Source organism: Oncorhynchus tshawytscha, linkage group LG19 (genome assembly GCF_018296145.1).
Source record: "Oncorhynchus tshawytscha isolate Ot180627B linkage group LG19, Otsh_v2.0, whole genome shotgun sequence".
Classification (NCBI taxonomy): domain Eukaryota; kingdom Metazoa; phylum Chordata; class Actinopteri; order Salmoniformes; family Salmonidae; genus Oncorhynchus; species Oncorhynchus tshawytscha.
The window spans coordinates 40,571,604-40,591,841 of NC_056447.1; the positions used below are offsets into that span (position 1 = coordinate 40,571,604).

At 41.9% G+C, this 20,238-nt stretch overlaps 1 protein-coding gene across 1 annotated transcript in view; it reads left to right on the plus strand.

Moving 5' to 3' along the window:
• The first annotated feature begins 2,057 nt into the window (after positions 1-2,057).
• Positions 2,058-20,238, plus strand: part of LOC112218759 (protein O-mannosyl-transferase TMTC2-like) — a 164,764-nt gene continuing 146,583 nt past the window's right edge. The window contains exon 1 of the mRNA XM_024379874.2: positions 2,058-2,590. Coding sequence (XP_024235642.2) covers positions 2,508-2,590 — 83 coding nt within the window. The 5' untranslated portion in view covers positions 2,058-2,507. The remainder of the gene's footprint in view (positions 2,591-20,238) is intronic.

Here is a 20,238-nt window from a genome sequence, read left to right on the forward strand (position 1 = left end):
AAGCAATTGAGATTCTCCCAGAGGCTGCGATACAGTGAAGCCTAATCAGACATGCCTGTGCTCATCATGGTTCTTACAGGCAAAGTCTAATGACAAAATTTGCTTGTGGTGGACGCCTCTCAAATGATATGTAGGAACACCTTGAGTGCATTAGACATGAAACAATGATACAAATGTAACGGTACAACAAAATAGATGAACAATTTACTTTTCCAGGTGTCTTTTCCTTTTCAACACCAATGGTACAACTAGTGCTTTCTAACGGCACTAAACCAAAACAGTGGTGTGTGGGAGGGAAGCAAAACTTTCCAGTGGGCTAAAGCATTCATCTTGAGGCGATGGGGGATGCAAAATGCAAAATGCAACCGGTTAATTATTATATCATATATAAAATGGACATATCAATTTTAATGCAGACTAGCTCAAAACATTACTAATCATTGAAAATAGCAAATTACCCGATGGATCATGATACTTTTTGGGTAAGAAAGTGGGGGTGCAAAAAAAAGACATTTGCACTTCTATTTTGAAAGTGGAGATGCTCTGTTATCTCCATTGCTCAAGCGCCTAAGTGCAGTGTACCATACTGGCCTCTTCGTCTATGGATCACACTATGGAGCACAGAGATTGATTCTGTTTTTAGTTTTTCTCATCTGTTCCCCCTACTTCATCTCAATCTCTCCATATCCAAACACTCAAATGGTTATATTATTCCAATAGTGCATATTGAAAACACTTGCTTTCGTGTAAAACACTTGATACAGTTGGAAGAATGACTGTGCTGCATTGCTTCAAAGTTTGACTCCTTGTTGCTGAGAACAGTCAGTGTTGCTCTTCTTGCTGTGTGAGCCCTCTACTGGATGTTTTCAAAGACCAATGGAAGCACTCGTCGTAGTAGCCTGCAATGGCCACAAAAGTAAATGACTGCTGTAAAGACACCCCGCCTGCCTTGATTCATACTAAAGGAATGGATCTGTTATAAGTGTTTTATAACCATGTTGTACATTATGGATAGTAATAGGTCATTCAGATATTACACCTACTTCCCATGGAAATATTCCCCCCAGGCGGTCATATTATTTCTCTGCCGTAGATTTATTTAACACAACTTCAAATGATCTCCTGAGGTAGCGGAATAAACTCCACTCCATGGTGAAGGACGTTTCTGATGTCGGTGGTTGTATTTGATTCATGTTTATTGAAAAAGTATGGAAATAGAGAAAGGCACGCAAATACTAAGGACGAACACAGGTACAAGGTTGGCGTTTCATAATTTACATTTTTAAAGTATTGATCTTGGGCGAATCGATGTAGTCGGAGCTAGATTCCACAACGTCTTGTCTCTGCTCCACTCCGTTGGTAGAGTATTCTAATCAGAAACTTCGTTCAACATGGAGTGGAGTTTAGTCTGTTTAGAATATTGTTTGTTCTTTTTTATTGGACCATTTTTTTCTGCCTCAGGTTTATTGCAATTTAAGTGGAGTGTTTTGCCTCTGAAGACAAGCCTCAATGGAATATTTACTACAGGGTTAACGTGTCGTAACACTTTAGAGAAGACACCTGTCATTTCACATTCTCATTTCTGACATAAAATCCTTAGTCTCTAATCAAATGTCTGTTGATTGGTTATTTAAGAGTAATGAACAACAACCATTATGCCATTTCAGATTTTATAATCCAGTAATCAACAGACATTTGAAGCCTGAATAACTCATATTTTGTATCCTTGTAGGTCAGTAGTTCTATACAATTAGTTTCAAATTATATTTATATAAAAAAAAATGGTTTCAGCAGAGGGTAGATCAAACCTAGTGTTTGTATGCCTGGCGCAGGGTGGCCCTAACCAAGTACTGTTTATAGCCTACTGCTCGGTTTAAAACCAGATTATGCGACTATGTTGTGTATACAAAGAGCTCCCCAGAGGTTGGAAAAAACACCCGCGACCGGTGTCACTGTTCCTTTAAACCAAGAATGGCATATTCACACTCATAATGGGCTATATAATCACGGCTAGAATACACATAGAAGGCTACGGGGATACCAGCGGTTCGCAATCAAGAGGTGTGCCATCACCATGCAGTCAAACCTAATCCTCAAATCATTAGCATCCTTTCTTCTATTCACTGTTGGGAGGAGGGGCATCGCACATGCGCAGTATATCCTTTGAACCACACGCGGCTCAATCACGACGTTTATCCAGCGGACCACTCACTATGCATCATAGGAGCAGTCTTGTAGGAAAGGCGTGCAAATGTAGTTACAGAAACCGTAAATGCTGGCCGTTTTGCTTTATTTCGTGTCGGATCAAAACTGCCCTCCTCTAGCTCAAAATGGGTTAGAAGGAGGATGCCTGGATTATCCTCTTTCAACACTTTGCGAGGATGGGGAATTGGAATTTCTGTTTTCGTAGAGACTTCTTGACAAAGACGGAGAGAGAGAATAGAGATCGGATTTGAGATCTATCTCCACTGTTCTTCGTTTTCTTTTCTTGTTTTCTTTTTTGAGAAATGATTGCAGAATTCGTGTGCAGCGCTGTGGCTTTGGTCCTCTATGTCAACACTCTGGGCGCTGATTTCTGCTACGATGACAGGTACATGATTGCATGACAGATGACGCCCGCCTCCGATGGCATTGCTGTTCTGCCCATATTGTCATACAACACAATGGTTTTGCATAATGGTAGTTTATTGCTTGGCATAGTAGGAAACGTGTTCACATATCTATACAACATTTCGCGGTAGCGTAAGGAATGGCGGGCCGAGGGAGGGTGACTTCTGTCAGCTCCGTGTTGGCGGCAAGGTCTTGGTAAACAGCAGGTATAGCTTGCCAGTACACAGTGTCACTGCATAAAGTTTGAATCCTGAGACGATAATACATTATTGCAGGCGAAATTAACCTAACGCTACAAAATGATTATGGGAGTAATTTGATACGTTGTATTCCATAATCACCATGTCCATGGCACATCACTAAAATAAAACCGTTATCATGACCAAGTCTTTTCAAATTACGTGTGAACCAGTCGTATTTGTTAGGTGCTGTACCGTCCCGAGAAACAGGTGAATCATATTTAATGAATATCATTATTCTAACAGACAATAATGATTGATGATCCTAAACAAATTAAATAAGCCAACCCTGTTTTAAATAGGCAATAGGACGTCTTAAAAACAGCGTGCTTTATTAGGCAGATTAAAACATTGATAAATTCTCAAGTGGTTCATGCTCCATTGAAAAGCAACGGTCTTAAAAGTAGAGATGCGTTCAGTTCAGTCTGTTGCCGTCTGGGCTGCACCGTGAAAATGTATCTGCCTCCAGGGAAACAATATTTCTCCCGGGCCTGAGAATGTATTGTGCCAAACAGATTTAAGTACCTGTAAGGAATGAAGATCTTAACACAAAACCTAAGCACTTTTCTTTTACCAACTTCTTACTGCTATAGACCTACTGCTGGGCATTTAACCTGCTATGGCCTCAGTATATTAGCTTGGTTGATTTATTAATTGATTAATAATTTAAATATAATGTTTTAACTTGTAATGCCTGATGTCTAAATGTACACCAGGTTTTTAAAACTAACCTGGTGGTCTATGATAAGCAAGTAATGCAGTGTACTACATAGGAGGCTTATACTGTAATGCGGATGCCAATGTATTACACTTCAATCATTTGGTCAATAGCCTAACTGCTTATAAAAGGTTTGATACATGCAGAATTATAGCCGTCATTGTTATGTATTTGGACAGCTATGGCCTATAGGAAATTAAGTTATTAGTATAAGTGCTACTGTTTTTATGGATGCATTGAGACCATTAAAATGTAGCCTGGGGATGCTGTTCAGTGAGCGTAAATCTACTGCACTCATGCCAAGTGATGTGTTGATGTTTAAAAAAAAAAAAATAATTAAAATGTTTTTTCCCCCACATACACCAGATAGGCACACTGAAATGTGTTGTTTTACAGGGTCCGCCATAGTAGTGCGGCGCCACTGGAGCGAATTAGGGTTAAGTGCCTTGCTCAGGGGAACATCGGTAGATTTTCCACCTTGTTGGCTCGGGTATTCGAACCAGCGGCCAAAGTTTCATTGTAATCTTATAGCCTACATTTTTGTGATGGAGTCATAAACTTATACAGGAGTATACGCCTTTGTACTTTGTGCTCAGGACACACCATCACTCATGTGACAGCAGTGGTGTTCAGTTTTCATAAATCTTCCTGGGAGTGGCTACAATGTGGAGAGAGTTAGGGCTACCACTGACTGCTGCAGGACCACTGACATGTGTCAGTGTACACATTCTACATTTCAGCCTCCAGGTTGTAGTGTGTGTGTGCGTAGCACGCACCCCCATGTGAATATAATATCCTCAATTTTAAACTAATGGCCATTGTAATAATAGTATATCCTATGACAAACCCACTCTTTTACTGTGCTGAAGCCCAAACCATATCAACTGCTATTTGTTTCTGAGATATCACATACTAAGTATCCTATCTGTTTTTAGCGCTGGCGTTTTGTTCAGGCGTGTACAGTATGTAATTAGTAGTCATTGGTGAGGTGGTATCCTGACTTGTTAACATGTGATTTGCCTGGAGAAGAAGCAGATGTGGTATAATGATGGGGAAAGGGGCTTACTGATGGCTGATATCATATGTGTGAATAAGAAGCTTTATCTTTATCAACCCGTGAGCTCACTTTTTGGAGAGAACTGAATTTAAACCATAAACCTTAAAACTGTCTAATAAGGATCTTATCCGATTGGATACCACTCTTTAGAATAATATTTGAGGTAATTTCAATAAAAATTGGTTTGCACCTTCTAACATGACAATCTGTTATCGATACATTTAGGCTACATGTAGTTGTGCACTTAACAACTGAATTTCTTAAATTCTAAATTGCAAGGAATCAAATATGGATATTTTGTCTCAATGTGTAATACATCCTCATCTCGAAATTCAGAAAGCAATTTTGTACACGAGTTGAGAAACTGCTTTGATTTAAATATTTCATGATTAAAAGTTGAAATCCAATGTGGCAGTTGTGCATTGAGCATGGCCAGGAACACCAAGGGTGGCTGACAGCATGCCACATGAGGATTTCACATCGATCTGCTCTTGGAGTCTTGTTGCTCAGGAATACATCATTATACTGTTCTTGTTACTTTCAGTTGTGTTCTTGAGAAAATAGCGCCTACAAGACTGGAGTGCTCTGCCTGCTTTAATGAATGTAGGGTTTGCTGAGTCAGATCTCTGTAGGAAAAACCTGATGAAAGGTCACTGGTTTTACTGGTTCATTTAAGTCACCTGCCACATACCAGTTGTTATTAATTGTAACTCGTCATGGTCTAAGTTAACAACACCTTAACTACACGTTTTGTGCAATGTGTTTGCTAGCCTAGCACCGAAGATAACTTTTTTATGGAGGAATGGAGGGGCCTCACAAGGCTTTCTTCTGTCAATGCTTTCACCACCACCACCACACCCAACTCCCTGCACAAACAGCCCATCCTTGAGGAGTGGACAATTACTCCATTATGTGATGTCAGAATTACTTCTGGGAGTTCTCCATCTGGGCACGGTCATCATTATCACACAGAGCCTTGACACCTGGATGACAACATAGTGAGTCATATGTCATACGTTTTGTTCATATCTCTGTCTATAGCTATAATCCTGAGACCTTTACCACCAATAGGAGTGAATAGGTTTGTGTCAGGAGAAAAATATTGCCCAATTTCATTCTCTGAATTGCTATGAACCTGTCCAGATGCGTTTGATGTATGAACCTGCAGAAAAAGAAAGGGTCTGCACTCTGCAGGTTTTGTGAACATGGCTTTGGCATTAGCTGCATCATCAGCATTATTGTTGCTGATTTGGATTTATGTTGCAAAAACATCCGTGATTTTGTTTGGATGATACTGAACTGAATCAAAAGTAAATGTGGAGGACAGGAGTAGGAAAATAAAACTGTTCTCCTGCGTCAGCCATGAGGGAGTTGATCAACTTAATGTCTTCTTAGAAAACAGATATAGAGATTTCTATTTTTCAGAAGTCCTAGGCCTACACCTACACTCTCTTCTCTGAAATATTGTTGACAATTTCATGATGAAATGAGAGCGTTGATCTGAAAGTACTATACCCTTATGGTACATAAGAGTTAGAGTATCACTATACTGTTTGAGTTACATTATCTTCGGAAAGTATTCAGACCCCGTGACTTGACCTCTTGACTTTTTCCACATTTTTTTAACATTACAAAAAATCCTCAATCTACACACAATACCCTATAATGACTAAGAGAAAACAGGTTTTTAGAAATTTCTGCAGAAAAACCTTATTTACATACACTACAGTTCAAAGGTTTGGGGTCACTTAGAATGTCTTTGGTTTTGAAAGAAAATACATTTTTTTGTCCATTAAAATAACATCAAATTGATCAGAAATACAGTGGAGACATTGCTAATGTTTTAAATTACTATTGCAGCTGGAAACAGCTGATTTTTTTAATGGAATATCTACATAGGCATACAGAGGCCCATTATCAGCAACCATCACTCCTGTGTTCCAATGGCACGTTGTGTTAGGTAATCCAAGTTTATTATTTTAAAAGGCTAATTGATCATTAGAAAACCCTTTTGCAATTATGTTAGCACAGCTGAAAACTGTTGTTTTGATTAAAGAAGCAATAAAACTGTCCTTCTTTAGGCTCGGTGAGTATCTGGAGCATCAGCATTTGTGGGTTCGATTACAGGCTCAAAATGGCCAGAAACAAAGAACTTTCTTCTGAAACTCGTCAGTCTATTCTTGTTCTGAGAAATTAAGGCTATTCCATGCAAGAAATTGCCAAGAAACTGAAGATCTCGTACAACGCTGTGTACTACTCCCGTCTCAGAACAGCGCAAACTGTCTCTAACCAGAATAGAAAGAGGAGTGGGAGGCCCCGGTGCACAACTGAGCAAGAGGACAAGTACATTAGAGTGTCTAGTTTGAGAACCAGACGCCTCACAAGTCCTCAACTGGCAGCTTCGTTAAATAGTACCCGCAAAACACCAGTCTCAACATCAACAGTGAAGAGGCGACTCCGGGATGCTGGCCCAACAAAGTACTGAGCAAAGTGTCTGTTTTTCCTGTTTTTGCTTTGTCATTATGGGGTAATGTGTGCACATTGATGAGGGAATTTAAAAAAAAAATCAATTTAAGAATAAGGCTGTAACGTAACAAAATGTTGAAAAAGTCAAGGGGTCTGAATACTTTCCGAATGCATTGTATCTCTTGTCATGGCTAGTATGAAATGCCTTGCTCTTCTTCAACAATGCTGCATGGCACACTTCTCTTTCTCAGCTAAAATGTTATCTTGTTAGGATGGTGATGTATATAAATGTGTGAATGACACACATAGTTTGTTATTGAGGACAGAGCCTTCCTGAGCGTTGCTGTGGCCTGACGGGGATGCAGTCAAAGCATGTAGCACTGCAGTCGGATGATGTGGTCTGGGACTTGATGGCCAGAGTGCCAAATGCTTCAGGTCATTGACACACAAGGCTTCTTCGGTTGGGGAGAAGCAGTGGAATACCGTAATTCCTATACTTTTTTATGATAAAGTAGGGATATGTGGAATATAATTAGAATCATATTTTATACAGATATAAAGCACTGCTTAGAGGTAGGATGAATCATTTTTTCCCCCAACATGTTGTTACTTAATGTTCAGAATGGATTCATGGTCCATAGTTCCTGCCTGCCTGTCCAGTAATCTGTTCTAAATAAACCTTGACATGGTTTCTTCCACGTATCGCATTAAGGAGTGGTTGAGTGGCTCAAACTATAATGAATCACTATGTTTGATGACACGTCATTAAGTAGCTTTCTGTCAATTAACAACCTCTGCCTCTTATAGTGTAGTCAGAGTGCTGTGTGTATGTGTGTGTGTTTAAAGTTTTATTGTCATGTGCACAAGTACAGTGAAATGCCTTCCCTGCTTCCTCTTTCCCAGCAATGCAGTAATCAATATCAGTAGTACTATAAAAAAGGTGAAGTAGAACAAAAACACACCAGAAATAAGAAGAACACAAGAAAGTAAGTTATATACAGGGCCAGTTCCAGTGTCAGTTATTTCAATGACAGCCTAGGAACAGTAGGTTAACTGCCTGTTCAGGGGTAGGATGACAGATTTGTACCTTGTCAGCTCAGGGATTTGAACTTGCAACCTTCTGGTTACTAGTCCAATGCTCTAAACACTAGGCTACCCTGCCACCCCAGCTATATACAGGGTCAGTTCCAGGGTCAGTAAGCTATATTCAGGGTCAGTTCCAGGGTCAGTAAGCTATATACAGGCGCAGTTCCAAGGTCAGTAAGCCATATACAGGGTCAGTTCCAGTGTCAGTAGCTAGGTTCAGTAAGCTATATACAGGTGCAGTTCCAAGTTCAGTAAGCTATATACAGGGTCAGTTCCAGGTTCAGTAAGCTATATACAGGGGCAGTTCTAAGGTCAGTAAGCTGTATACAGTGTCAGTTCTAAGGTCAGTAAGCTATATACAGGTGCAGTTCCAGGGTCAGTAAGCTATATACAGAGGCAGTTCCAGGGTCAGTGCCAATACAATATTTACAATGTGCAGGGATACTGGAGTAGTAGGGGTAGATATGTATGGGGGTAAAGTGACTACTCTTCAGGACATATGATAAACAGTAGCAGCAGCGTAAATTATGATTGTATGTTAGTGTGTGTGTAGACTCAGTATGAATATGTGTGCGTGTTATGTGTGTGTGAGAAAATGAAGTGTGTGTGTGTTGGTATCTGAGTGTGTGTAGTGTGCATAATGTCAGTGTAGAAATAAAAACTAAAACAGAAGGGTCAATGCAGATAGTTTTTGCAGAAATGTTGTTAGTCTGTGTGTGTGAGTATGACCTATGACCTATCTACTCTCCCCCTCCTGGGTTGTCTGTCCGTGTAAGGTTGCTTGAGCCCTGTAAATAGCCTTGGCTGGCCCTGGTTGGGTTTCTGTGGTACTGCTGTCTGGGCTCTGCTCTGCTCTGATTTGCTCCAGCCCTGCCTGTAGTGTCCATCTAGTGGGATAGAATGGACCAGCCCAACCCCAGCCTGCCCCAGCCCGCCCCAGCCCAACCCCAGCCCGCCCCAGTCCCAGCGCAGTGGTAATGTAACGAGCCCAAGAACCCAAGGGCGTCAACCTAACAGTCTGAGTATATCTCCCTCAGTCTCTCCCAGTGCCCTGTAATTAGTGGAAGCATCCAGAGTGGGGAGGATACACGGACGGCAGACAAGGCGTGCAGGACCTCCCGCTCTAATCTTCCGTCAGCCGCCGCCAGATGGTCACATTTGCGAAGCGTTGAGGGTTTTTCTCCCCTGTGCCCTCGGGTTTGAGGTGGAGTCAAGAGGAACATGTTCAGTGCAATCAGGATGGCGATGTCAGTGTTTGCCAGATGTCAGATAGTCTGAGCGATGAAGCCATCTAAGAGGTCCATGTGAGAGGAGTCCCTTGTATTGTTCACACATTGACACCTGTTATTTTTCCATGTGCTTTGAGATTTCTTTGAACGTCATTGAGACTGAAGAGTTTTGAAATGTTCTCTTATTTCAATGGTTTACCATACAATACAATGTCCTTCCATTCTATTATTATTACTATTATCTCTTGTGACTTCCAGTTATTGAGTTATGCAGTTATTGTTCCCTTAATGCAAATGCTTAGAAGTTGGTTTCAATTGTGATCAGACATACGATTTCTCATCTACAGTCTAAAAAGATCAGCACAGTTCTGATCAAAGATACATGGGTTGACTTCACTTCACAACTGTATTTTCCAGCAGACATGAAGATGTTATTTTCACTCTCGCCACAAATGCGAGTCTAAAAAGCTTTCGATATTTGTTGCTAAAAATACTATTAATAAGAGGTTGCAGTATGTTGTGCATTGCTTCAGTTTCCCACAAACCCACATAATTACTTGAAACATTTTAGCCTTGGATACGATCAGTTCACTTTTAGGTCATGGGAAACAGTTGACTAGATACGATGCACATTTTCCTAACTGCCAATAACCTCTGAATACGATTTGAGGAGGCCTTGGTATTTCACTTGACAAACTGACTTAATTTAAAGGCACTGGCCCTCAGTCCACATGTCCTGAGCTGTGGAAGCAAGAATAGCTCAAATACATGCAATGAGTTTCCATTGAAATGAACAATCGAATCGCATAACATGTGGAAACATTTGTTCAATATTCCAAGTTTGAACCTGAGAATGTGTTGTGTTGATGCACTTTACAGCACATAATCAGGCTCAACGTGGAATGACAGGAAAGGAGAGAGGGTTTGGGGTTGCACGTCACACAGCAACACTGTTAACTAACTAAGGGGTATTTTTTACTGCCCTTCTTTTCTGGGTCACTGCCTCTCTCAGTGACTGTCAGCATTATTACATGTGATGGCAGCTCCCACTGGGTGATCTGGTGTGACCCTGCCGCGCTGAGGTGAACTTTCTCAGTCATAATCCCTCTGAGCTCTCACTGTCTAAGCACTGCTTCAGGTGATCAAAACTGGATTTGGTTTGAAAAATCAAGGGCGTTGTGAAGAGTAATAACCTTTTGGGTAGGTATCTGCTCTGTAATAACATATTATATATTTTTTTACATAATTTCAAAGTTACATATCCTTACATATCCTCTGTAACCTTACATATCCCAGTATCTCTACATTCATCTTCTGCACATCACTCCAGTGTTTAATTGCTAAATTGTAATTACTTCACCACTATGGCCTATTTATTGCCTTACCTCCCTAATCTTACCTTATTTGCAAACATGGTATATAGACTTTTTCTATTGTGTTATTGACTGTACTTTTGTTTATTCCATGTGTAACTCTGTGTTGTTTGTGTCGCACTGCTTTGCTTCTATCTTGGCCAGGTCACAGTTGTAAAATGAGAACTTGTTCTCAACTAGCCTACCTGGTTAAATAAAGGTGAAATAAAATTAAAACATTCAAAAAATGTATCACTGTAGGTTAATTCAAAACAGTAGTGCAAAATGTCAAGTGCTTATCAATTGCAAGTAAATGATCTTTGGACTTTTAATTAATTATTGATGGCATTTAACATAATGAAGGTGTTGCAGAGATGCCAGCATATAGCCATAACCACCATGGTCCAGATGGTGTCTAGACGTAGGTCTTAAGATAGAGGTCTTACCCTCCCTCTGTCTCCAGCTATTTGTGATGAGCTGCATCAGCATGGAGAAGGTCGAGAAGTTGAAGGGATCAAACTCCCCACGGCTTTGATTGCTGGAGCTGACTGGTATCGGCCATGGGAGAAATTGGATAGACTTGGCCCATTCTGCTGCCTCTGTGATTGCCTTGGCAGATGATTGTCATGTGTGAGTTGCAGTAGGAATAGGGTGAGTGTGGGTTGGTCTGATCAGTCACTGCCCACCGGTTCATGAAAGACCCTGTGCACAGACCGACAGCCTCACAGTCAGTGCTCCTAAATGAAGCAGGATGCTTTGTAATCATCCTACAAGCATCCACAGAAATGAGATGGGCCTTATGTAGTTGTCGGGTTTACTGCTCTGTGGTGGACAGCATTAAAGATGAACTTGAAGCATGCTACACAAGAGTTTAATCTGCGCCCTCTTTGCTTTTTTCCAATCTCTTTGCTGGCTATTTAATTATAGCCAACAGATTATCTCTCCAAATGTATCATGTGGTGCCCTCACCAGCCCCTTGACAGAGACACACACACACACACACACACAAACACACACACACAGCCTACTCATAATCATTTTAGACATTTAAGATTGAACAGAAGATTTGATCAACCAGCACGAAAATCCTTCACATGGGCAGCAGTGCATTGCAAAAAATGCAAGAGTGCGACACAGTAATGTGACATAAGTAATTAAGCTGCCAAAAGAACACATGAAGCTTGGTCAAAGAGTAGAACCCTTGCAGCACACTCTCCACAATATCTGAAGAGAGGCCCCCCGCAGTAAAGGTTTGGTGTAGTGTAGGGATCATCAACAAGATTCAGTCGTGAGCTGATTTTTTTCTTTAGCAGATGGTAATGGGGCCGAAACTTAATTGAAAATAATATGTAGACTGCAAATTGACCACAAGAACCCCAAACAGATATAACATTTGACTAAAACATAATCATTTTAAACCTTGCTTACATTTGTATAGAATCACATATACAGTTGAAGTCGGAAATGTACATACACTTAGATTGGAGTCATTAAACCTTGTTTTTCAAACACTCCACAAATTTCTTGATAACAAACTATAGTTTTCGCAAGTCGGTTAGGACATCTACTTTGTGCATGAAACAAGTAATTTTTCCAACAATTGTTTACAGACAGATTATTTCACTTATAATTTACTGTATCACAATTCCAGTGGGTCAGAAGTTTACATACACTAAGTTGACTTTGCCTTTAAACAGCTTGGAAAATTCCAGAAAATTATGTCATGGCTTTAGAAGCTTCTGATAGGCTAATTGACATTATATGAGTCAATTGGAGGTGTACCTGTGGATGTATTTCAAGGCCTACCTTCAAACTCAGTGCCTCTTTGCTTGACATCATGGGAAAATCAAAAGAAATCAGCCAAGACCTCAGAAAGAAAATTGTAGACCTCCACAAGTCTGGTTCATCCTTGGGAGCAACTTCCAAACGCCTGATGGTACCACGTTCATCTGTACAAACAATAGTACGCAAGTATAAACACCGTGGGACCACGCAGCCACCATACAGCTCAGGAAGGAGTCTGTCTCCTAGAGATTAATGTACTTTGGTGTGAAAAGTGCAAATCAATCCCAGATCAACAACAAAGGACCTTGTGAAGATGTTGGAGGAAACAGGTACAAAAGTATCTATATCCACAGTAAAACAAATCCTATATCAAAATACCCTGAAAGGCCACTCAGCAAGGAAGAAGCCACTGCTCCAAAACCGCCATAAAAAAGCCAGACTACGGTTTGTAACTGCACATGGGGACAAAGATCGTACTTTTTGGAGAAATGTCCTCTGGTCTGATGAAACAAAAATAGAACTGTTTGGCCATAATAACCATTGTTATGTTTGGTGGAAAAAGGTGGAGGCTTGCAACCTGAAGAACACCATCCGAACTGTGAAGCACGGGGGTGGCAGCATCATGTTGTGGGGGTGCTTTGCTGCAGGAGGGACTGGTGCAATTCACAAAATAGATGGCGTCATGCGGGAGGAAAATTATGTGGATGCATCTCAGGATATCAGTAATGAAGTTAATGCTTGGTCGCAAATGGGTCTTCCAAATGGACAATGACCCCAAGCATACTTCCAAAGCTGTGGCAACATGGCTTAAGGACAACAAAGTCAAGGTATTGGAGTGGCCATCACAAAGCCCTGACCTCAATCCTATAGACAATTTGTGGGCAGAACTGAAAAAGCATGTGCGAGCAAGGAGGCCTACAAACCTGACTTAGTTACACCAGCTCTTTCAGGAGAAATGGCCCAAAATGGCCCAAACCTATTGTGGGAAGCTTATGGAAGACTACCCGAAACATTTGACCCAAGTTAAACTATTTAAAGGCAATGCTACCAAATACTAATTGAGTGTATGTAAACTTCTGACCCACTGGGAATGTGATGAAAGAAATAAAAGCTGAAATAAATCAGTCAATCTACTATTATTCTGACATTTCACATTCTTAAAATAACGTGTTGACCCTAACTGACCTAAGACAGGGAACTTTTACTGAGATTGTATGTAAGGAATTGTGAAAAACTGGGTTTAAACGTGTTTGGCTAAGGTGATTGTAAACTTCCGACTTCAACTTTATCTCTCTATTACGCATAGGAATACTTTGGAACAGGTTTCCATAATTAAAATGACTTGGAGTTGATTTGCTGGTGTCTTTTACAGTCTTTTATGCACCCCCCCCAAAAAAAAATATTTCTCTCTCATATACAGTGGGGCAAAAAAGTATTTAGTCAGCCACCAATTGTGCAAGTTCTCCCACTTAAAAAGATGAGAGAGGCCTGTAACAACAACTATGAAAGACAAAATGAGGAAAAAAAATCCAGAAAATCACATTGTAGGATTTTTAATGAATTAATTTGCAAATTATGGTGGAAAATAAGTATTTGGTCACCTACAAACAAGCAAGATTTCTGGCTCTCATAGACCTGTAACTTCTTCTTTAAGAAGCTCCTCTGTCCTCCACTCGTTACCTGTATTAAAGGCACCTGTTTGAACTTGTTATCAGTATAAAAGGCACCTGTCCACAACCTCAAACAGTCACACTCCAAACTCCACTATGGCCAAGACCAAAGAGCTGTCAAAGGACACCAGAAACAAAATTGTAGACCTGCACCAGGCTGGGAAGACTGAATCTGCTATAGGTAAGCAGCTTGGTTTGAAGAAATCAACTGTTGGAGCAATTATTAGGAAATGGAAGACATACAAGACCACTGATAATCTCCCTAGATCTGGGGCTCCATGCAAGATCTCACCCTGTGGGGTCAAAATGATCACAAGAACGGTGAGCAAAAATCCCAGAGCCACACGGGGGGACCTAGTGAATGACCTGCAGAGAGCTGGGACCAAAGTAACAAAGCCTACCATCAGTAACACACTACGCCGCCAGGGACTCAAATCCTGCAGTGCAAGACGTGTCCCCCTGCTTAAGCCAGTACATGTCCAGGCCCGTCTGAAGTTTGCTAGAGAGCATTTGGATGATCCAGAAGAAGATTGGGAGAATGTCATATGGTCAGATGAAACCAAAATATAACTTGTTGTTAAAAACTCAACTCGTCGTTTTTGGAGGACAAAGAATGCTGAGTTGCATCCAAAGAACACCATACCTACTGTGAAGCATGGGGGTGGAAACATCATGCTTTGGGGCTGTTTTCCTGCAAAGGGACCAGGACGACTGATTAGTGTAAAGGAAAGAATGAATGGGGCCATGTATCATGAGATTTTGAGTGAAAACCTCGTTCCATCAGCAAGGATATTGAAGATGAAACGTGGCTGGGTCTTTCAACATGACAATGATCCCAAACACACCGTCTGGGCAAGGAAGGAGTGGCTTCGTAAGAAGCATTTCAAGGTCCTGGAGTGGCCTAGCCAGTCTCCAGATCTCAACCCCATAGAAAATCTTTGGAGGGAGTTGAAAGTCCGTGTTGCCCAGCAACAGCCCCAAAACATCACTGCTCTAGAGGAGATCTGCATGGAGGAATGGGCCAAAATACCAGCAACAGTGTGTGAGAACCTTGTGAAGACTTACAGAAAACGTTTGACCTCTGTCATTGTCAACAAAGGGTATATAACAAAGTATTGAGATAAACTTTTGTTATTGACCAAATACTTATTTTCCACCATAATATGCAAATAAATTCATTTAAAACCCTACAATGTGATTTTCTGGAAAAAAAATTATCATTTTGTCTGTCATAGTTGAAGTGTACCTATGATGAAAATTGCAGGCCTCTCTCATCTTTTTAAGTGGGAGAACTTGCACAATTGGTGGCTGACTAAATACTTTTTTGCCCCACCGTACATATTCAGTATCAGTCAAACGTTTGGACACACCTACTCATTCCAGGGTTTTTCTTCATTGTTACTATTTTCTACATTGTAGAGTAATGGTGAAGTCATCAAAACTATGAAATAACACATATGGAATCATGTAGTAACCAAAACAGATAGCCTAACATTCTCCTGCAAAATATCTTGATTAACATGGAATAAATTTTTCCGTCGATAATAGCAAGCTGTCCAGGCCCTGAGGCAGCAAAGCAGCCCCAAACCATGATGCTCTCTCCACCATACTTTACAGTTGGGATGAGGTTTTGATGTTGTTGTGCTGTGCCTTTTTTCCTCCACACATAGTGTTGTGTATTCCTTCCAAACAACTCAACTGTAGTTTCACCTGTCCACATCCAGGTGCACTTTTGCAAACTTCAGATGTTTTTTTGGACAGTAGTGTCTTCTGTGGTGTCCTACCATGAAAACCATTCTTGTTTAGTGTTTTATGTATTGCAGACTCGTCAACAGAGATGTTAGCATATTCCAGAGATTCCTATAAGTCTTTAGCTGACACTCTAGGATTCTTCTTAACCTCATTGAGCATTCTGCGCTGTGCTCTAGCAGTCATCTTTGCAGGACGGCCACTCCTAGGGAGAGTAGCAACAGTGTTGAACTTTCTTCATTTATAGACAATTTGTCTTACTGTGGACTGATGAACAGCAAGGCTTTTAGAGATACTTTTGTAACCCTTTCCAGCTTTATGCAAGTCAACAATTCTTCATCTTAGGTCTTGTGAGATCTCTTTTGTTCAAGGTGAATAGCAAACTCAAACGTTGTGAGTGTTTTTTATAGGGCAAGGCAGCCCTAACCAACATCTCCAATCTCGTCTCATTGATTGGACTCCAGGTTAGCTGACTCCTGACTCCAATTATCTTTTGGAGAAGTCATTAGCCTAGGGGTTCACATACTTTTTCCAACCTACACTGTGAATGTTTAAATTATGTATTCAATATAGACAAGAAAAATACAAAACTTTTTGTGTTATTCGTTTAAGCACACTATGTTTGTCTATTGTTGTGACAGATGAAGATCAGATTAAATTTGTTGACCAATTTATGCAGAAATCCAGGTAATTCCAAAGGGTTCACATACTTTTTTTGCCACTGAATGCGTGTGTATATATATATATATATATATATTGCTTAGACAACTTCGGGGGACAAATAAAGTCAACCGCGGGCCCCCAGTTGGGGAACCCTGGTGTAGTGTTCCCCCCCCATCAATAGACATGGGTCTCACATCATTTGATTTCATGTGGGTGTATCAGTAATGGGTCTAGACAAGGCCTTGGATTCAGAGGGCCAGTGTTGGCTAATGGGTCTAATGCTGTGCTCCAGCACTGGTTGCCGAGCTCTCTTCATATTAATGGGATTAACTGGTTGTTGATGAAGGGGCGAGTAAAGATCCCAATCCATGAGAAACAAAAACTCCCTTGTTGCCTATATCGAACAAGGATGCTGTAGTTTGCCGTTTCAATAAAGGAGACACTTTTTTCAGTACCGCCATCTCGGTGGCCTTGTTTCCCCGTAATATGGGACATTGGTACATTGTGATAAGACTGTGACATATCCTGGTCCAGGCCTGTGCCTTTGTGCATTGTAAAGGAACTGTGTGGGTCTCACTATTCTCCCTGGACCCAATGAAGGTCCTCATTTGTCACAGAATTAAGGCCCTGGTTGTGTCGGCCGTTGTTTTGGACGGACAGTGAAATAAGACCTCACTGTTGGGGCAGAGAAAAGATGCGGCACCTTTGTGGAACAACTTGTCAGAACCAATCGGGTCAGCTCTTTGTGGGTGGATTGGGTGTACGTGCCTGGGTTAATGTAGCCTACTTAATGGGAGTTCAGTGTTGCGATGGCCAACTGAAGCTGTTCTGCTGTGTCCGCTCAGCAGTGGGTGGCATGGCTGTGGGATGGATGGGTGTCTGAAGAGTTGAGAAATAAAGTCACCTGTGATAAAATTGTAATCTATTTTACAAATCAACTTTTCTTAGTCAGTGAATGTTCTCTGTTGGAGATACACTCAGCTTTAGCCAGTGCTGCAAAATACAGGTGTTGGATTTCTTTGAGGTTCTGTTATTATTGTGGTCGTTTTAAAATATGATGACTGTATCTTGTTTTTCCTAAATCTGGAGAGTGAGTCAGATGTAGGACAGGGGAAACTGTGGTTAGTTATATTTAGTTGCTGTAGTGTTGGCATACCAGGCTCTCTCCACAGATCCTTACTGTCTTACTGCTGAGGTCATATTGTTTTTTTTCATTTGACCTTTATTTAACTAGTCACGTCAGTTAAGAACAAATTCTTATTTTCAATGATGGAATACCAGGAAATAGTATTACTTCCGGCGCCGACAGAGATGGCCGCCTCGCTTCGCGTTCCTAGGAAACTATGCAGTTTTTTGTTTTTTTACGTGTTATTTCTTACACTAGTACCCCAGGTCATCTTAGGTTTCTTTACATACAGCCGAGAAGAACTACTGAATATAAGATCAGCGTCAACTCACCATCAGTACGACCAAGAATATGTTTTTCGCGACGCGGATCCTGTGTTCTGCCTTACAACCAGTGTAACCGAGTGGATCACATGCAGCGACCAAAAAAAAAAACGACTCAGAAAAAGAGGGAAACGAAGCGGTCTTCTGGTCAGACTCCGGAGACGGGCACATCGTGCACCACTCCCTAGCATTCTTCTTGCCAATGTCCAGTCTCTTGACAACAAGGTTGATGAAATCCGAGCAAGGGTAGCATTCCAGAGGGACATCAGAGACTGTAACGTTCTTTGCTTCACGGAAACATGGCTCACTGGAGAGACGCAATCCGAAGCGGTGCAGCCAGCGGGTTTCTCCACGCATCGCGCCGACAGAAACAAACATCTTTCTGGTAAGAAGACGGGGGGGGCGTATGTCTTATGGCCAACGTGACATGGTGTGATGAAAGAAACATACAGGAACTCAAATCCTTCTGTTCACCTGATTTAGAATTCCTCACAATCAAATGTAGACCGCATTATCTACCAAGAGAATTCTCTTCGATTATAATCACAGCCGGATATATATCCCCCAAGCAGACACATCGATGGCTCTGAACGAACTTTATTTAACTCTCTGCAAACTGGAAACGATTTATCCGGAGGCTGCATTCATTGTAGCTGGGGATTTTAACAAGGCTAATCTGAAAACAAGACTCCCTAAATTTTATCAGCATATCGATTGCGCAACCAGGGGTGGAAAGACCCTGGATCATTGTTACTCTAACTTCCGCGACGCATATAAGGCCCTGCCCCGCCCCCTTTCGGAAAAGCTGACCACGACTCCATTTTGTTGATCCCTGCCTACAGACAGAAACTAAAACAAGAAGCTCCCACGCTGAGGTCTGTCCAACGCTGGTCCGACCAAGCTGACTCCACACTCCAAGACTGCTTCCATCACGTGGACTGGGAGATGTTTCGTATTGCGTCAGACAACAACATTGACGAATACGCTGATACGGTGTGCGAGTTCATTAGAACGTGCGTTGAAGATGTCGTTCCCATAGCAACGATTAAAACATTCCCTAACCAGAAACCGTGGATTGATGGCAGCATTCGTGTGAAACTGAAGGCACGAACCACTGCTTTTAATCAGGGCAAGGTGTCTGGTAACATGACTGAATACAAACAGTGCAGCTATTCCCTCCGCAAGGCTATCAAACAAGCTAAGCGCCAGTACAGAGACAAAGTAGAATCTCAATTCAACGGCTCAGACACAAGAGGTATGTGGCAGGGTCTACAGTCAATCACGGACTACAGGAAGAAACCCAGCCCAGTCACGGACCAGGATGTCTTGCTCCCAGGCAGACTAAATAACTTTTTTGCCCGCTTTGAGGACAATACAGTGCCACTGACACGGCCTGCAACGGAAACATGCGGTCTCTCCTTCACTGCAGCCGAAGTGAGTAAGACATTTAAACGTGTTAACCCTCGCAAGGCTGCAGGCCCAGACGGCATCCCCAGCCGCGCCCTCAGAGCATGCGCAGACCAGCTGGCCGGTGTGTTTACGGACATATTCAATCAATCCCTATACCAGTCTGCTGTTCCCACATGCTTCAAGAGGGCCACCATTGTTCCTGTTCCCAAGAAAGCTAAGGTAACTGAGCTAAACGACTACCGCCCCGTAGCACTCACATCCGTCATCATGAAGTGCTTTGAGAGACTAGTCAAGGACCATATCACCTCCACCCTACCTGACACCCTTGACCCACTCCAATTTGCTTACCGCCCAAATAGGTCCTCAGACGATGCAATCTCAACCACACTGCACACTGCCCTAACCCATCTGGACAAGAGGAATACCTATGTGAGAATGCTGTTCATCGACTACAGCTCGGCATTCAACACCATAGTACCCTCCAAGCTCGTCATCAAGCTCGAGACCCTGGGTCTCGACCCCGCCCTGTGCAACTGGGTACTGGACTTCCTGACGGGCCGCCCCCAGGTGGTGAGGGTAGGCAACAACATCTCCTCCCCGCTGATCCTCAACACTGGGGCCCCACAAGGGTGCGTTCTGAGCCCTCTCCTGTACTCCCTGTTCACCCACGACTGCGTGGCCATGCACGCCTCCAACTCAATCATCAAGTTTGCGGACGACACAACAGTGGTAGGCTTGATCACCAACAACGACGA